The sequence below is a fragment of the Pollachius pollachius genome (genome assembly GCF_949987615.1).
Source record: "Pollachius pollachius genome assembly, chromosome: 13".
In the NCBI taxonomy this organism is placed as follows: Eukaryota; Metazoa; Chordata; class Actinopteri; order Gadiformes; family Gadidae; genus Pollachius; species Pollachius pollachius.
The window spans coordinates 17,401,269-17,420,781 of NC_136946.1; the positions used below are offsets into that span (position 1 = coordinate 17,401,269).

The 19,513-nt window shown below is 44.9% G+C and overlaps 1 protein-coding gene across 1 annotated transcript; it reads right to left on the reverse strand.

Moving 5' to 3' along the window:
• Positions 1 to 4,497: 4,497 nt before the first annotated feature.
• On the reverse strand, positions 4,498 to 5,298 carry lrrc3b (leucine rich repeat containing 3B; the record flags this gene model as incomplete). The annotated part of the gene is made up of 1 exon (XM_079748950.1): positions 4,498 to 5,298. The coding sequence occupies one exon, from the start codon at positions 5,296 to 5,298 to the stop codon at positions 4,498 to 4,500; it is 801 nt and encodes a 266-aa protein (XP_079605076.1).
• Between the last annotated feature and the right edge of the window lie 14,215 nt (positions 5,299 to 19,513).

Here is a 19,513-nt window from a genome sequence, read left to right on the forward strand (position 1 = left end):
AGGGACGGACAGAGGAAGGAGACTCAGGATGATGTCCCTGAGAGATGTCTTACAGGAGGGACGGACAGAGGAAGGAGACTCAGGATGATGTCCCTGAGAAATATCTTACAGGAGGGACGGTAGAGGAAGGAGACTCAGGACCGTGTCCCTGAGAGATGTCTTCCAGGAGGGACGGACAGAGGAAGGAGACTCAGGATGATGTCCCTGAGAGATGTCTTCCAGGAGGGACGGTAGAGGAAGGAGACTCAGGATGATGTCCCTGAGAGATGTCTTCCAGGAGGGACGGTAGAGGAAGGAGACTCAGGATGATGTCCCTGAGAGATGTCTTACAGGAGGGACGGTAGAGGAAGGAGACTCAGGATGATGTCCCTGAGAGATGTCTTCCAGGAGGGACGGTAGAGGAAGGAGACTCAGGATGATGTCCCTGAGAGATGTCCTTCAGGAGGGACAGAGGAAGGTCTGAGGAGACTGATCTCAGGACCAGTCCTGTTCATGGAAATGCAGACTGATTGGCTGAGTCCTTACCCACGGCCACATTCTTTATTTATAATGTGGGCTTTTTCTCATCTCTTTTTACCCACCGACTTTGCTCAGCAGAATATGTAAAACCATTTAGGAGTTATAGATAGCGTTGCAGATCTGATTAATGCTGTTAATAATGAGGGATGAGAAGATCATTTGAGTTTGATCTGTTAAAAAAAAGATGATTTGGCTCGTCTTTGATGGTTTAATCCCTCAAATGTATTTGGATCCAAACCACAAGTAATGAGGGTGTATATCATTCCCTGGTATGAATACGATTAGTGCCTTGCAAATACAGTAGTTTCCTGGACTTGATATAATCCTATGGAGAAGGCCATGCATCATTTTTGAAACACAGTTAATACTTGCAGGAACCACAAGGCCGGCATGAGAAATAAGGGAGAAATAGATTAACTCAATCACCGGTGCCATTATACACCCTCATATACAGAGCAAAGGTCCAAGGTTCTCATGTTTTAATTAGATCTTATATACAAATCATTATTTTGTGTGGTTAATCAATTGTTGCCCCTGCGCCAAATGTCTAAGCAGTAAAAGACTTAAACACATAAGCCGAATGACTTGTGTTGCTATACAATGTATTACAATTGCATCATTGATTTTAGGCGAAAAGAAACGATACATAAAAATGCATATTTTCTTTATTTATGTCATGCCTTTTACAGCCTAAGCATGAAAGTCAGCTGCAGCTTTTGAACTTTGTGTTTCCACTGCAACACACACACACGCAGGGACAAGCACACACACAGACACACACACACACACACACACACACACACACACACAAACACACTCACACAAAAAAATCGCACACCCACAGACACACAGCGGTGACTGGTCTACAAAAGGAAGTTTGATTTATTCCAACAATCACCCCGATTATGTGCATGAAAATATTGACATTGTACAACTTTAACATACAACTCTCAGCTCTCTACACACTTTTATTAGTTTTTTTACACAGTAACTTTAAAGAAAAACACATCTAAAAGAACAAAATAAAAATAAAATAACTGAGAACATTGTTTTTGTGTGGCAAGAAACAGCACATCGTGAAGACTTGGAGGAAAGAAATGGAGAAAAGCAAGTGAGAGAATTATTCAGGCACTTAGAAGTTCTCTCGGGTCCTTGGCTACACGGTTCTTCATTACACCGGACATGCAGTGAAACACTAGTCTCTAAACATTCCTAAAAGGACAGGTAGGAGGACGACTTCAGGGGCAGTAGCACATTCAATCACAAAGTGTTTAAAGGGACTTCAAGTATTTTCAAACTACACTGACATTCCTATTTACAGTACAATCCTACTCTGTTCAATCTGTGTTGTCCTCGCCCCTCTTTAAACGTTATGAACCAAAATGTACGACGTTCTGCTCACAAGAAGAAAACAAGCTAGGGTTTGAAATGAAATGTGAAGCATCATTCAATGATATTTTTCTTCTTAAAATGGCCTTGTGTCTCGAGCTGATTTTAAACGTAGGGGGCTGGAGTTACAAGTTGTTTCTCTGAGCATGTGCTCACTAACACACAAATACCAGTACATGGGAGGAGAGCACTTGTGTCTCATACAGGGCACAGGAGAAGAGAGGCTCGTATTGACACATGTCGTTGTTTGGAATATCAAAACACTCATTTCCTTTCCGACCCATGCCCCCCCGCCCGGCCTCCTGTATAAACATGCCTCTTTCTTATCAGCGCATCCATGCCCCGCCGCTCTCGGGCAGCCCGGGAGAGAGGGGATCCATGTGGTAAGAACCAAGTGACCGCTTCCACCCTGTGTGTGGTACACATGACAGCGCCGCGTGTTATTAAAGCCATGATGAGGAGGCGTGCACCGCACCAGACGCGGGCGGCGGCGTGTTGGTTTAGCTGAAATGATTACACCCTGCCACTGGTTCTGTGATGGGGCCGGGCCGATTACAATGCTTCATTACAACGCACAAGAGGCTGGCCACAGAATGGAAACTCTGTCACTCCAGCGCTTTCTCCCTTTGTCCTGCTTTCGTTGACATGCACGCACAAACACACACATACATGTGCATCCAACCACACACACAGACACATCCAAGCACACGTAAATCCACAGACACATTAAAATTTTGGGCTAAAACAAGCAAATCAAAGTAATCTCCACGCCCGGCAGTGATTCTTTTGGGTTCTGAAACCCAAATAGTTTCATTATATTTATAGCTTTAATTATAGTATACTGTATTGGAGTCCATCGATCATTCAATCATTGCACCCTTAGTAATGGGTAAGCATTGTAATCGAGCAAAGTCGAAGTGGTAGTACGTGGGGTAAAGAAGACAAAACAGTCCCTTTTGCCACCACGTGAAGACCATAGGTCTTTGACTCAAGGGGTGCAGAGTGAACTAGGGGCTTCTCCTCATGACATCACTGATGGCCACCGCTGGCATGCATCCAGAGCTATAATTAACTTAATGAGCTTCACCTCTGTCCACCAGCAACACCAAACACTACCGGATCGCCTGTTTTCTCCCTGTTTCTATTCATCATCTGTCATCTGCTCTGTAGCATTAATGCCGCGTTGGTTTTCTACTAGGAAGTCGAGTTAAACAACGTAGCAGTATATCGTATATATATGTCTATTTGGTGAACATATTTGATAAAACCATCGACCCTTCCGGCGACTTGGGCAATATTAACAAAACATCTACCATTTCAGCAGGTAGAAAACGTCATTGTGCTTATTTGCTAGGAGTTGACAAGGTGAATACACACGGAGACACTATAAATTAATGGAAGAAGTCTCTGTGGAGGTCCACATCCTGTAAACAGTAAAGATGGCGTTTTCTTGTGAATCCTTCAGGTTCAGCATAATTCCTTTTGGGCGTGTTACATTTGAAGTCAATGTATGCATTTTTTTTAACCATCTATGAGTTGCCACTAAGTTAGATCACAATAATGAATTTGTCAATATTTATATATAATATGCAAGTATTTGTTAATGACCCATAAAATAACTACCTACTCTTTTAATACCTAAGTTACTGGCAGTTTTGTTCATACATTTATTTCATTTGTATTGAATAGAAGAACTAAGGATACCAAAAATACAATATAACTAATTATTATTGTATCTCAAATCATCAAGGTCGGCTTTGTTGATCCATGGATGAATAAAGTTCAAAATAGTTTGACCCAAATTCCAAAGTATTCATTTTTTTGACATGCGCTTTGTTGCATTATTCAGTTCGCTAAATAGGAATTTAATGATATGTTGACTCATTGTCATCAGAGTGATGAATTTTGAATTGCATGCATGGAAATATACGATGCATTTCGAGTAACATTGTTTGTAAAAACTGACATCTATTTGTCAAGAAATGTATCGTTGAGTCATGGACCATTTTTTAATAAAAATAAAAATATATTTGAAATGGCAAGAAAGTCATTCTATCATACAATTTTTTGTGTCTTTTGAAAGAATTAGTTTCAATCTCCCAATGTTGAAACGTTCAGCTATAGGGTCATTCTTATGTCTGTTCATATCAGACAAAACAATTTTGCCATACAGATTTTCCAAATTAGTTTCTTAAAAAATACATTACTTCCTATCAAAAATTTAAACCTGAGATTCAAATTTTTCCAAGCGGTGGAGGCAGTTTGTGGCGAAGTACGAAAAAACCGAGTTGGAGTAATGAGTTGTTCTCTAGTAACCCCCCACTGAGACACACTGTAAACCACGTGAGACCACAGCTCTACAAAACAGGCTCTAAGACAGGTTGAGACTCACCCACATCACCTTGAAGACAGACACTAAAAACCAGTCCTATCACATCAACATCCTTCCTGGTCAGTCCGTTGGTACGCCCAGGGGGCTCAGAGCACGACGCTGACGTCACCCTCTGTACGTACGCACCACCACGGGTCAGACCACCGTACTGACGTCATCGTCTGTACGTCTGTACGCACGCACGTACCACCAGGGGGTCAGACCACTGTGCTGATGTCGTCCGCCTCGTCGGGCTTCTTGGGCTTGCTGGGCAGGGACTTGAGGTACTCCAGGTGCCGGCGGGCGTCCTCCTGGTTCTGCCTCACGTAGTAGACCACGTAGGAGATGACCATGGCGAACCAGCCAAACATGGTGACCAGCATGGCGTAGTCCGTGGTGCGCTTGGCCAGGTTGCACAGGTCCGTGTCCACCGCCAGGAAGGGCCTCCCCTCCTGGTCCCGCAGCTCCGAGCTGCGGCAGAGCACGCGCGCCGCCGCCTCGTGGTTGTGCGCCATGCCGCCGATGGCCTGCTGCAGGGCGCAGTCGCAGTGCCAGGGGTTGTCGTCCACCACCACGCGCGCCTTCAGCCGCGCGAAGGCGTCCTTGTGCACGCTGGCGATGCGGTTGTGCGACAGGTCCAGCACCTGCAGCGTGGCCTCCACGCCGCTAAAGGCGCCCTCGCCCAGCGTCTCCACGGCGTTGTAGGACAGGTTGAGCTCCCGCAGCAGCGCCAGGCCCCGGAACACGCGGTCGGGCACGGCGGCGATGTGGTTGCGGTCCAGCCGGAGGACCACGGTGTCCACGGGCAGGTCGCCGGGGATCTCCTTCAGACGGGACTGGCTGCAGTTGACGTTGAGGCCCTGGTGGTGCAGGTGGAGGTGGTGGAGGTCGAAGCGCTGGCACACGCAGCCCTTGGGGCACATGCTGGCCGAGGGGAAGCAGAGAGCCATGAGCACCAGGCTCTGGAGCAGCAGCCACATGGGGAGCGAGCGAGACAGCCACACGTCCAGCAGAGTCATGCCGAGCGGCCACTTGCAGCATGCCGCCCGGGGGTTCCCCCGCCGCCGCCACTCAGTCCCTCGCACGCACACACGCGCACCCCATGGTGCCGGACGGAGAGGGCCGCCTCACGCTCTGTGCCCGACGACGGCGGAGTCACGTCTGGGTTGGGCCATGATACAGCCAGTTCTCTGAGAACAAACAAAGAGAAGAGAAGGGGCCGCACGGGAGTCACTTCCAGCTCTTACCAGCTCTTAAGTACCCTTACAGTGCATGACTGCTTCCATTTTTAAATAGAAGATAATATGGCTGTGAGCATCGCAAAAGCAAAAAAAACAAATACCTTGGTCAAATAGAAAGGAACACCACCATGTCATTTGCACAACACAAACTGAAAACATATGAAACACTGAAATGTCCTTTAGCACAGAACAAAAAAAGAAACGGACCGCAGAGACAAAAGGTAGAATTCTTAACTTACAGAGAAAACGTAACTTGGTAACAGGAATGAGGCCGTCAACTACAGATGAACAAGATGCTCCCTATCCTGCAAAGGAAGGAGCACGTCTCCCAGAGAGATGGTTCATCTGCTCTGATGTCCCTGGAAAGAGGCTCTGTTGACCGGCCCCACAGCACACAACAGGTCTGAAGAGGGGCGGGGGCGGATCTATGCATGGTGTTCTCTACCGTGTGCTGAGAGGGGTTTATACAAGGACTCATCTTTCATTTAGAAGGGAGCATTTATTCCTTTTGATGACCTTGTTGAGTCAATATTGATTTGATTCCTAGGCTTTGTGTGGGATATTGATAATGGGAGAAGGACACGTTTTAATTGGTGTGCTTCCCTTGAGGCTATTTTTTCAGGTACGTCAACCATCTTTCTGATGCAAACCAAAAGCATTTAGCTGCTGCGCTACCATATTAACATTACTAATTATCATTGTGCTGCCAATGATATTGTGCTAGGTCAACAGACTGAGTCAAAAATCGCTTCATCATGGATTCGAGTCATAGACTAAACAATCGATTTAAAATTGTCTACCTGCTTGTTTTGTTTTTAGACGCATGTTAGAACATGAGTAGGCACGCGGGGGAAAGCGTAGTGGAGTAGATTCACGTGGAAAGGATAATTGTGCTGAACCCTCAGTGTGAAATTAAGTGAAATGCTTTACCACCACAAGTAGACAGCAAACAGATAACAGTTCCACTTTAATAATGGAGTCAAAGTGTCCAGTTGAACAGACAACAGATGAAGGCTTTAGAAACACTTGTGTTACACAGATGAAATTACAGATAATTCCCATCCATTCCCTGTCCGTTGTGCCTCTTGAGTAGGTTCACTCATTCTACATTAAATGTGAGGAGTATCTGTATAATCGTCTTATACTTAAGTTATCAGCATTATTTGTATACTAACAACATACTGGCTATTTAAAATACCAGAAACAGTGATGCTATTTTGAGCCATTCCAAAATCCTGACCTAAGCTACAACCCTTGAAGTGCGTCCATTTGATTTGTAAGTGAAGAAACATGACCTGCAATCAGAAACGCCTGCGCAATTAAAATCTTTGGCAATCGCTGGAGGAAACCTCCCAATCAGAGAGGGCTGCCTGTGGAAAGCTCCTTCAAGGCCTCATGAGCTGTTTATTCACTGGGATGAATCATGCACCAGATTGTAGAGGGCCAGGGTACCCTAGGTAGGCTAGCTAGTATGATAGAGGGCCAGGGTACCCTAGGTAGCCTAGCTAGTATGATAGAGGGCCAGGGTACCCTAGGTAGCCTAGCTTGTATGCTGGAGGGCCAGGGTACCCTAGGTAGCGTAGCTCGTATCGTAGCATGGGTGAAGAAGGTACCTGCAGATTGTTCACAGTTTACAACAGGTGAGCTGTTGTTCTTAGAGGTTTGGGAACATTAGTTTGATACTTAATGCACTTATCAATTTGCACTATAATAGCAGCCATTCTTTAACATTTTAACATCTTTCATTATATTTGATTTCAGGGTTCATCTTCCTGAAGTTTGCATGTGCTATTGGGGGTTAGTAAATCCCTGTGTGTGGTATGCTGACTCCTAAAGGGTTTTTGGAAGGCCTACATTTAAACTGTCATTGTATTACTGCTTTAGAAATCAAATCAACCTTGATGACACAAACAGCAACGTTACTATGTTGGAGTTTGTTGAGCGGATTTTCACAATTCAGTATTTATCCTATAGTCAGCGATGCTGCATTAGCTTGCTTCTTTTATTTTTACCTGGAAAGTAGTGGCCAAGGCTAGCCTCTCCTGAAGACACAACCAATACTGTAAGATTATTAAAATATATGCCAGTGTGTGACTAAACTGTTCAAAGTAGGCCTGCAATCCAATACCTGTAGCTCAAAGACAAAGCATCCTTGGCATCTTCATAGCTACCATAACAAAACAATAATGAACTGTACCCCTTTGCTGCTATTGTAATACTTGGGCTTGTATGGTATCATAACGTGAATTTTCTGGAAAGGATTTTAGGCCTAAAGGAAATTAAGAGACTTTCACAAAATATTTCTAGCAATTAGCTTTTGATTATATTATGGTTGTGTGTTTATTACTGACCATTGTGCGGAGCCAATAGAGAGAAGAGGCAACGTAGCCAGTCATTTAACGCTTGTTTCTTTATCAGGAGAGGATAGCGTCTTTTACCTTGGGATATACACCACTCTGTTGTCATGAGCTACAAAACATTTAAAGCAAATCACTTGTGGCTGATACTTATCCAAGAAGGAGAGCAGTTAGGTTATAATGGACCACTGTTTGAGATTCGACCGTTTAAAGATCATCATATCAGGGCTAGATGCTCTTTAGAAAATGTTGTTTAATTAAAACTTGTTCAATTACTGATTGGTCAGTAATAAACACACAACCATAATATAATCAAAAGCTAATTGCTAGAAATATTTTGTGAAAGTCTCTTAATATCATTATGTGAGGGTCGAGATCAGAATATAAGAGGTGTTTGGACTTTTTTATTACTGATTTAAGTTCAGCATAATCATTTTGGAACAAATATTGGGTCTATTCTAATTTGTGAGAACATTAATTTCCCTAAAAATGAATTGATTTTATACCTGTATTGATTGTTCTACACCTAGATCCCTTTAATATAATTAGTTGTATGGGTGCACTGGTGGCTCAATGGGTAGAGCACGTACCAGTAAGGTACAATCCTGATCTCTGCGACCCGGGTTTGGTTCCTGCCTGGGGAGCATTTCCTCTGCCCTATCACCCATAACTTCTTATCAATCTCACTCTATCATGCATGTCCACTGCCAGATTAATTAATGCAAAAATACATCTTTACAAAAAAATATAATTAGTTGGGGCCAGAAATGTAGTGAGGGACTCCTCTCAGGGGCCCTAACCTACAACGACGGCTACAGGGACTTGGTCCAGAGCAGTCCTTCAGCTAGGGCTCAACCGTCGGATACAATATCTATATCTATATCTATATCTATATCTATATCTATATAATACTATTAATATATATATTGTATATATTATTATACATATACATACATATGATGTATGAAAAAACATTTCAAATTACAATCATGTATTGGAAAAATATGCTCCTAAATTCCACAAGTGTGTAATTAAGAAGGTATTTCCTCCATCAGGTGGACCTGGCCTTAATGCTGATCCTGATCTAGGTGTATAAATGTAGAATTATATCCATCAGGTGGACCTGGCCTTAGTGTTGGTCCTGATTAGATGTATAAATGTAGAAACATAGAACAACGGGGATTAGGGTTTTCCATGGAAAGGTTTCAGCGAACCGTCGACACATGTAACGCTGAGGAGGAGGAAGGTGGGGAGCAGCCAACATTAACCTACAAACAATAAGACACAACACACCGGAGAACCCGGCTCAACGAGAAACCAACCTGGGGTTATTAAACCATCGAGCAGAACATAACATAACATAACGTAATGGAACTCTGCTTGGCGATGTGAACACGGGCACCGAGCGGCGGCGGCGGCGGCGGCGGCGGACGAGCAACAGGCGATCTTACCTGCGACGACACGGACAGATACAGTGCAGTTACATCTCCGACGGGCAGCCTCTCAGACAGGGAGCCGGGCTCACGGTGGACCACCAAGACACGGCGGACCAGGTCCCCAAGACACCGTGGACCACGTCCCTCCAGACACGGCGGACCACGTCCCTCCTGGACCACAGTCAGAGCGGCTCTGAGGACCGGGGAGGGGTTCAGACGGGCGCGTGCTCTGCTCACCGACGACGGCAGCGCGCGCAGCTGATACCCGCGAAAATGAATGAACCGTTAAAAGGCATGGCCGCTGTCTCACCGGAACACACCCACCGCCGTTAATAGAGCAACAGTTCTACATATGGACCTACTGTTATTTTTCCCTTTCAGAAAATAAACCAAGCGTTATTATTTAGAATATGGTCCCGTGTTGTGGTGAACTATGTCACCAAGGGAAGGTCGAGCTATAAATAGCGTGGTCATGGCACCGTTCAAAATACACTTTTCTTCAAGAGGGGGTAACAAGAGACCTGCTCACATGGCTCTTTAATGAAGATATATGGCATGTGGCATCTACAACTTTAGTGCCAGAGTTCATACTTCAAAGCTTCACCGTTGACGCCAGAAGCGCTGAAGTGTGAGCTGCGTTCTCTGACCTCACGATGTGACATCCAGGACCAATCAGGTCGCAGCCTGAACGGACCGGTACCATAATGGCTCCCCTCTCATGGTCCAACCTGGTTCCATAATGCCTCCCCTCCCCCTAGTCCAACCTGGTACCATAATGCCTCTCCTCATGGTCCAACCTGGTACCTTAATGCCTCTCCTCATGGTCCAACCTGGTACCATAATGCCTCTCCTCATGGTCCAACCTGGTACCATAATGCCTCTCCTCATGGTCCAACCTGGTACCATAATGCCTCTCCTCATGGTCCAACCTGGTACCATAATGCCTCTCCTCATGGTCCAACCTGGTACCATAATGCCTCTCCTCATGGTCCAACCTGGTACCTTAATGCCTCTCCCCATGGTCCAACCTGGTACAATAATGCCTCTCCTCATGGTCCAACCTGGTACCATAATGCCTCTTCTCATGGTCCAACCTGGTACCATAATGCCTCTCCTCATGGTCCAACCTGGGACCATAATGCCTCTCCTCATGGTCCAACCTGGTACCATAATGCCTCTCCTCATGGTCCAACCTGGGACCATAATGCCTCTCCTCATGGTCCAACCTGGTACCATAATGCCTCTCCTCATGGTCCAACCTGGTACCATAATGCCTCTCCTCATGGTCCAACCTGGTACCATAATGCCTCTCCTCATGGTCCAACCTGGTACCATAATGCCTCTCCTCATGGTCCAACCTGGTACCTTAATGCCTCTCCTCATGGTCCAACCTGGTACCATAATGTCGTTTTGCAACACCGGCGATTACCTTCTCGTTCAGTATGAAAATGTTTCCGTAACATAAACATTGGGCCCCCATCCAATGTGGGGGCCAGCGAGCAGGTTGGCACCGGTTCAGATGTTGGACAGTCACTTGTGGACTGTCACATCTGAGGGCGCATCTACTCATGGTTGCCATGACGACATCAAGTCAAAAAAGGTTCACTGGAATTCTCTCTGTGATGACGCGTATTTAAATTTTTTACATTATTTATTTTACAATTTTTGCTCCACGGTGGAATCTGAATGTGTGAACGTGACTGGTGTTTGTATGAGATTCAAAGCGTTTTGTGTGACGATTTTTTTCCAGAGATTTCTGCTTTAAAGGGGTGACATTATGCCACCAGGTGTTGTTTGATTAGCCATTGCAAGCCCTTTGACAGTCTGCCTTTTCCTGTATTTTTGTGACATCACGAGTGGGCGTGTCCATCTAGGCGTACGATGTTCAGGAAACACAGTGGAACATGTGGAACACAGGAAAAGGTTTCTTCTTGTCTCTTTTTACTGCCTTATTCATTTTTGAATTGTACTTTTGTGAAGCATTATGTGAATTTGACTTTATTTATTTTTTAACTAAATAACATAAGTAACCTTACTTCTTACTCACCTGCGTCAAATATGCAACATTAAATACACTGACTGTTTTCTGGGTTTTCATTTGTGATTGTAGAGTTGTGTTGGTTGTCAAAGTCATGGTTATCAATTCATGAATCAGCTCTTATCCTGGAATCAGAGAGGCTGCATTAGCTCATAGTTGCCTTTGCTGGTGTGCATTCCCTTTCAGGATTTATTTAATTGGTACAAGAGCAGGAAATGCATATTGATCCCATGGTTAATGGCTTCTAATAGACGTTGCGATAATGCTAAAGAATTATACTAATTGACCCATCATGCAGTAGGCATTAGACAAGCCTTGTATCTGAGCCTTTTGAAGAGGCAGCAGCATAATAACCATCTCAGTGTGGAAGGTCCATACCAAGGTTCAACGTTTCAATGGCTTTGGAGTTCTACCAGGTCTTAGGCCATTCTAATGGTTAAAGTGACATTTAGTAGTAATAATAATAAAAAGATACTGGATAAACAATCTTACGTGTGTTCACCTTGTTTGCACATTTCTCCATTTTTTTCATGCACATAGTCCCCATAGCTTCTTTCATTTATTCAACTCTAGAATCTAATAGCACTAACTTCCTCTGAAATGGATGCATCAGCAAGTTTGAAGACTGGGCACTCCTGCAAATCAAATCGTGCATGATGGAATCAGAGCTCTCCTTTCATTGTTCCCGCTCAAAGATCCTGTTCACCTGATGTTCCTGGAAACATGGAACATTACAAGCGTTATACAATATGTATAATATACTATGTTAGCCATCAGTGGTCATAACTATCAGAATGAAGAAAAAAGCCTCAACAGGTGATTTGTGCAAAAACTGCCTTAAAAAGTGCTTGAGATTGAAATGGAAGCTGATGACATTGTGAGTTCCCTGAACAACACCTAATAGCTTACATGTTTGGTTGTTCACAATTGTGGCGATGAGCTTTTCTGGTTAATAGTTATACCATTCTTTAGTGTTTTCCTTTACTACTTAAACAATAATTCCTAATTCCTTTATGAAAAACTGTAATATCTTAATACCCTGATGCAAAATACCTTAAAGTACAATGCTTTATTGATTAAGTACAATTCCTTAAAGGAGACATATTATGGCGTTTTCCCAGCAAGTAAACATAGTATTTGAGCTCCAGAAAACATGATTGCTGGAAATAGCTTTTCTTGCCTACCGCTATTCCCCTCTGCTTCAGTCCCTTCAGAATGCGCTGTTTCTGGTGTCTGTGGCTTTAATGCAAATGAGCTGTCAGACTGAACCACAGCATGGAGGAGAAGGGATTGTACTCCGGAAGCTGAGCTGCCGGACTTGCCGCTGAGCTCCCCGCGCCGGAGCTGCCGGACTGCCACCGAGACCTACCCCCACTGGACCTGCCAGCTTCGGCGGCAGTTCAGCTCCCGGAGTACACCCGCCGGAGAGGCCAGACGGCTTCGACGGAGGGGATAGCTCGGCGGCAGTCCGGCAGCTCAGCTCCGGGAGTACAATCCCTTTCTCCTCCATGTCTCCTCCTCCGGACTGCCGCCGAAGCTTCGGCGGCAGTCCGGCAGAGAAAGGGATTGTACTCCCGGAGCTAAGCTGCAGGGCTCCCGCCGTGTTTCCCCCGCCGGAGCTGCTCGTCCGCTGGTCCACAAAATCTTAGCTATGCTCTGATTGGAGGGGAGTGGGGAGGTGGGAGGTAATATTCAACTGTGCCCCCTTCCTACGTAGGAGGGGGAGCCGAAACTGACTCGCTCGTAGTAACTGCAGGCGGGGTACTTTCAGAAATGCATATCTCACTCAAAAAATCATGTACAGACTTTTTTCAAAGTTTGTATGCGTGTGGGAGCACCAGTGACCCAAAACAACCCAAATCCCAGGAAAAGTATTATTTTCATAATATGTCCACTTTAAGGAAAAAGTACCTACAAAAAGTGTAATAATTAGTAAAAAGTATCGTTGTACAATGAATGATAAATGATCATTCATTCACAGAGATGACAAACACAGTACCCGCAAGGTATTTCTGGACCACAGCGAAAGCTTTGTTTATTGAAGAAAATGTCACACAAAAGTTTACCGTCCTTCTTTGACATCCTACCTCGTTGCTCTTTGTTTAATCTGTCACGTTCTTCTTATTTATTGGATATCTTAGCAGGCTACACTGTGTTGGGCTGCTATGAAGTCACGATGCTTACGCGGCTATCGCCATACCCCGCCCTACCCCGCCCTACCATAAGGTTACTGTCGGCGGTGGAAACGCGAGCCGTCACTGAGCTTCGCCTATCCGCACCTACTCTACCGGACCTAGTCGTACTGGGCCTAACCGCACCCGCTGGTGGAAACGCGCCATAAGGGCCCTGGTCTGATGGAGCTGGTGAGCAGAGTAGGGGTCGATGGACACGGCAGCGCAGGCGATTGATGTGGTTTGACGAGCACAGAGAGAGCAGCTTTTGATCGCAACTGCTTTGTTTCACTGAGGGTGTGTGTGTGTGTGTGTTTGTGTGTGTGTGTGTGTGTGTGTGTGTGTGTGTGTGTGTGCGTATGTATGTCTATCTGAATGTGTTTGTCTGTGTCTGTGTGTGTGTGTGTGTGTGTGTGTTTGACTGTGTCTGTGTCTGTCTGTTTGTGTGTGTTTGAATGAATCATAATCCATTGATTAACTCCTCCATTCATGGAGTCTGTCTTTTTTACACCTCAGAATAGGGCATAGCCACGGCAGCCAATTACACTTAATACAAGTGGTAGGACACACACACACACACACACACACACACACACACACACACAAACACACACACACACACACACACACACACACATACACACACACACACACAAAAACATTCTGTTTGGATGTTTTAGGTTAGCAGGGCTTTTGTTAAAACAACTCGATTTTACCAACATCAATGAACCAGAATTAAATGAATGGCATAGCGACCTTTAAGAGAATCCATTCACATGCAGGCAGCCACTAAGGACAAAGAAGACAGGATCAGCCATTTCTGCTCCAGAGCACCGATGTCTCTTCATTCACAGCAAAAGTATCCCAATTATATTTAGCCTAACTGTTAAGGAACACCTTCCTCTTCATTTCCAGTTCATTAACATGTAGAAGGCCTAAAATAGACCCTGGCTTGGAACGAATCCCAAACTGGAAATTAGGATTAGTAGCGTTTTTAATGAACTAAAAAGAATGTCATACTTTGTAGACTGAATGCAAACGAGAGCAGATTGTTTTTTCATTGGCTTCTCCTGCTCCATATGACAAGAGGCATATGTTTGAATATGTTTCACACATAGATCTATTATTCTCTTTACTCATGATTCCATTATAATAAACCATTAAAAACACGGTTGCATGGATCTGTGAAACATTATTCGCACACATTGTGATTGGATGGAAGATATATCATCTGGCTTCAATGCTACAGCTGAGCCAAAAAGGCTACCTTCACCACCATGGATGAGCGGAGCGGTGGAAAACTCGTGGGCACTAGGACTGTCCTTTGTCGTCGTCCAGCAGTCCAGGAGAACGTACTCCACCTTCTGCCCTCTGCAACAGTACAGCAGTACTAACCCCACCTTCTGCCCTCTGCAACAGTAGAGTAGTATTAACCCCACCTTCTGCCCTCTGCAACAGTACAGCAGTACTAACCCCACCTTCTGCCCTCTGCAACAGTAGAGTAGTACTAACCCCACCTTCTGCCCTCTGCAACAGTACAGTAGTACTAACCCCACCTACTGCCCTCTGCAACAGTAGACTAGTACTAACCCCACCTTCTGCCCTCTGCAACAGTAGAGTAGTACTAACCCCACCTTCTGCCCTCTGCAACAGTAGAGTAGTACTAACCCCACCCTCTGCCCTCTGCAACAGTAGAGTAGTCCAGGAGTACTCACAGCCTTTTCTTTATTGCTGCTTGAATGTACTCAATGACTCTTCAAACCAGTCGAAGCGTAGGCCTTTCACCTCAGAACTGAGAGTCGCATAGTCGTTCAAAAGACATTTGGATTATGAGGTTGAGAAAAAACGCTTTTCAACCGCCTACTCTCCAGCAGCCATTTCCTATTGAGTCTGCCCATAACAAGGAGCTGTGAGGAGGTGAGGTGGAGTCTGGCTGCCTACCACCCCTCCCCCCCGGGGTCTGTTCAACCTGCTGACAAACCAGTACTACCCATACTAACAACTAATATCTGTTGAACCCAGGGCCGCTGCTGGCCATTTTGGTGCCCTACGCGAGCGGGGGGGGGGTTATGCAATTAAGTTGAGTGATTATAGGTTGAGAGTATAGGGAGCGGCGGGCCTGGTTGAACCTCCTGAAAAAACAGTACTACACGCACTCACAACTAACATCTTCAGTTAGGATCCCATGGGTGGGCTCTGTGGCCACATAATTGGATATATATCATATCATAATATCTCAATATATAGATATATGATAAACATATCAAATATATGTAGCATTGCATATGTACATCCTAGCATTAGTCATGCAAGGAGAGCGTAATCATACAGAGCACAGTATCTTAAACCCGGCCTTCTGCTGTTCCTTCCTCCCTCTTAACGGCATCATTGCTCCTCATTGTTTAACTAAGACCTCCGTCTGCATCAGAGAGAGACGATTCGGGGGGAACAACATCTCTATGGGTCTCCCTTGTGTCTCTCTATTTTTGTGAAGCCATTTTGGCAACATACCAACAGCATCCTATTCATTACCAATGAACAATTAACATTGTGTGGGCAGAGCTAATTGCTAACTAGTGGCATAACACACAACCCAACTGAGAAAAGAGCAAATTACTTCAGCGTCGCTAACTCAATTATGTGGAGTAGAAAACTGAACTAAATAGGGTTTCACTCAAGACACCATTGCTCCCTGTACATTTTCATTTTCAATGTTAAAATGGATATCTGATTCATTGCATTGGAAATCTTTATGTGGTCAAACATTCTTTCAGCTACAACCGCAAATGTGTTGGCAGCGATAATATCTTCCCCGGTAACCTTGAAAACACATTTAAAGTTGTGGAATGGAGTTCCCAGTGGAATGCTGTGTCTCCTACTAAAGAAGCTCCTCCCACTCTGCTCCCTCCCTCCCTATGTGTTTCAAGAGATGACACCTGCTTGGTAAGACATGGTCTCAAATCCAAATGGAGAGGCCAGTGAACACGCTCCAGTTATTCCCACAGCACATTCCACTCCATGATAGTTGACAGATGGCTTTGCCTTAACTGAAGTTTGAACCCAAATAATAGCTCTTCAATAGTACCTACAGCACCTTTAATCGAAAATTTGCAATTTGAAAAGAAAAAACAGAACCTTCTTGCATTTCAATTCATTCCAAAGTCTTTGACACTGCTTGCAATTGAGTACAATTACTGAGATTCAGAAATGGGGCTAGTTTAGTGACACAAAACGATGACATCAGAGGATTAATGTTTTGTAACTCTAGTCAACTGTATATTAAAGTGGCAATTAGTATTAGTTAATACACCTAATCCACTCCAATGGTGGTCCGGGTGAGGAGGAGGTCCTCATGGTGACCCCTGGTCCTCATGTTGACCCCTGGTCCTCATGTTGACATGGTGACCCCTGGTCCTCATGGTGACCCCTGGTCCTCATGTTGACCCCTGGTCCTCATGGTGACCCCTGGTCCTCATGGTGACCCCTGGTTGACATGGTGACCCCTGGTCCTCATGGTGACCCCTGGTCCTCATGGTGACCCCTGGTTGACATGGTGACCCCTGGTCCTCATGGTGACCCCTGGTTGTCATGGTGACCCCTGGTCCTCATGTTGACCCCTGGTCCTCATGTTGACATGGTGACCCCTGGTCCTCATGTTGACATGGTGACCCCTGGTCCTCATGTTGTCATGGTGACCCCTGGTCCTCATGTTGACATGGTGACCCCTGGTCCTCATGTTGACCCTTGGTCCTCATGGTGACCCCTGGTCCTCATGGTGACCCCTGGTCCTCATGTTGACCCCTGGTCCTCATGTTGACCCCTGGTTGTCATGGTGACCCCTGGTCCTCATGGTGACCCCTGGTCCTCATGGTGACCCCTGGTCCTCATGTTGACCCCTGGTCCTCATGTTGACCCTTGGTCCTCATGTTGACCCATGGTCCTCATGGTGACCTCTTGTCCTCATGTTGACGTGGTGACCCCTGGACCTCATGTTGACCCCTGGTCCTCATGTTGACCCCTGGTCGTCATGGTGACCCTTGGTCGTCATGGAGCTAGACCCTGACCTGTATAGCTTAGCATGGTCTCCTGTCTGGAGACCAAAACGACAGTACGAACCCTTATTTGATGAATGAGTATCATGCATATAAAGTAAAATCCTACATCTTTGTTCAGCCACAGTTAGGCAGAGGTGAACGTGTAAGGACCTGGTTAACCACCTCTGCCTCATTGTTTCTTGACAGCTAAACTAGGATGGCCTTCCTGGTTCCAAGGGTCTGCTGACCATAGCAAACTCCATTGTGCCCGTGTAGTTGAATGTGTTCTGAGACATAAGGCAGGTTTTAAGCAGAGAAGACTCCTTTCCCCTGCTGTCTATCTTTACACAATACTTTAACTAATGTATTTTTAGCAGAAAGAAAAACAAGAAAAGACACCAGCCTGCCTCTAATGTCTAATTTGGCCTGCATGGAGAATTGCTGAGCAAAATGCAGATATTGCCTTCATCATAGCCTCTCATATTGTCATAGGTTCAAATATGTGGTTAAAGCTCCTTCATTTACACCTCATCCATGTAAGGATAGAAGGGACCATATAACCATCAGTTATTATCAATCAATATTATCAATAATGCTTCAAGTTCCCTTATAGAAACCATGCTCTTCGTTTCCATCTTCCATAAGAGGGGACTCTTCTCGAAGCAATCTGACTCACAACCATCCAACCAACACCACCATGCATCCGTTCCCTGCCTTGAAGCACTGCATTGATCATCATATCATTAATTAATAATAAGGCAGATACACTAACACAGCTTCACCTCTGACCTCTAGCGACGTGGCTCTTCTGATGGTTGCTGGTCAGTTAGATTTATGGCAATGAAAAACACTGAGCGTGACACGACAATCAATCTAATGAGGGTTGGTTAGAGTCCCTGCTCCAATGAGCATGTAATCATGGTCCCGTGGGCAGTGGACCCACCATTGTATCCATTATAGCAGCACCAATATAGATGGGTGCTGCTTGACCCTCATGTCTCTGGGTGACGATAGCGAGGGGAGGGGGTAACAGCAGGCCGGTGATAGGCTAGATAGGTATGTGCAACATCGTATGTCACTTCAAAACACATGGTGTTACCCGCTGAGAGGACACACACACGTATATAATAGAGCTGAACCGGTGGGCTCTCTATAACATATGTGTGTGTGTGTGTGTGTGTGTGTGTGTGTGTGTGTGTGTGTGTGTGTGTGTGTGTGTGTGTGTGAGAGAGAACACAGACACTTGTGTAATGTTTACATAATGTTTGTTATGTAAACATTACACATGTATGTAATGTAGATGGAGCAGTGGGCTTTCTCTACATTATATACTTGTGTGTGTACTCTCAGTCCAGGGAAGGCCCAGACGGCATCAGAACCAAATCACAAGAATTCCAGAGACAATAACTTTCATAAAAAGGAAAGAAAAAGACTGTAGTGTTCTGGAGATATGATCAATCAAAGATAACATTTTGCAGGGCAGAAAGCAGTATTTTCATAAGCCCAATATACCAGCCCCTCGGTTGGTTTGGCCTAAGAATTCCATTGTTTGTTGAAATCTATTCAATTGTATAAAATGAATCAAATAAAGAAAGTGAGCCTTTAGGCAAATTTATGTCTCCATTTTCTGGGTAATTTGTATGGCGGATGAGCTATATTAAAGCACTATATTTATTATACATTTGATATAAAATGGAGGCTCCCAAAACCTGCAGATGACAACATAACAAGGGGAGAATCCTCTTCTTTTATTAACAGCTCAGCTAATTGGTGGAGCGCTGTTAGTTCTTCAAATAACTTCCTTATTTATCATTTTGAAGTCCTTCGGCTGCACTGAAGTCTGTGTGCGTAGATCATGCACTTACAATGAATGCTTAATGTTGGTAAAGCGATATTTCATGCCATTCAAGTTGAACCTGACTAAGTTCAAGGCAGGATTTTAGTTTTACTATTATTC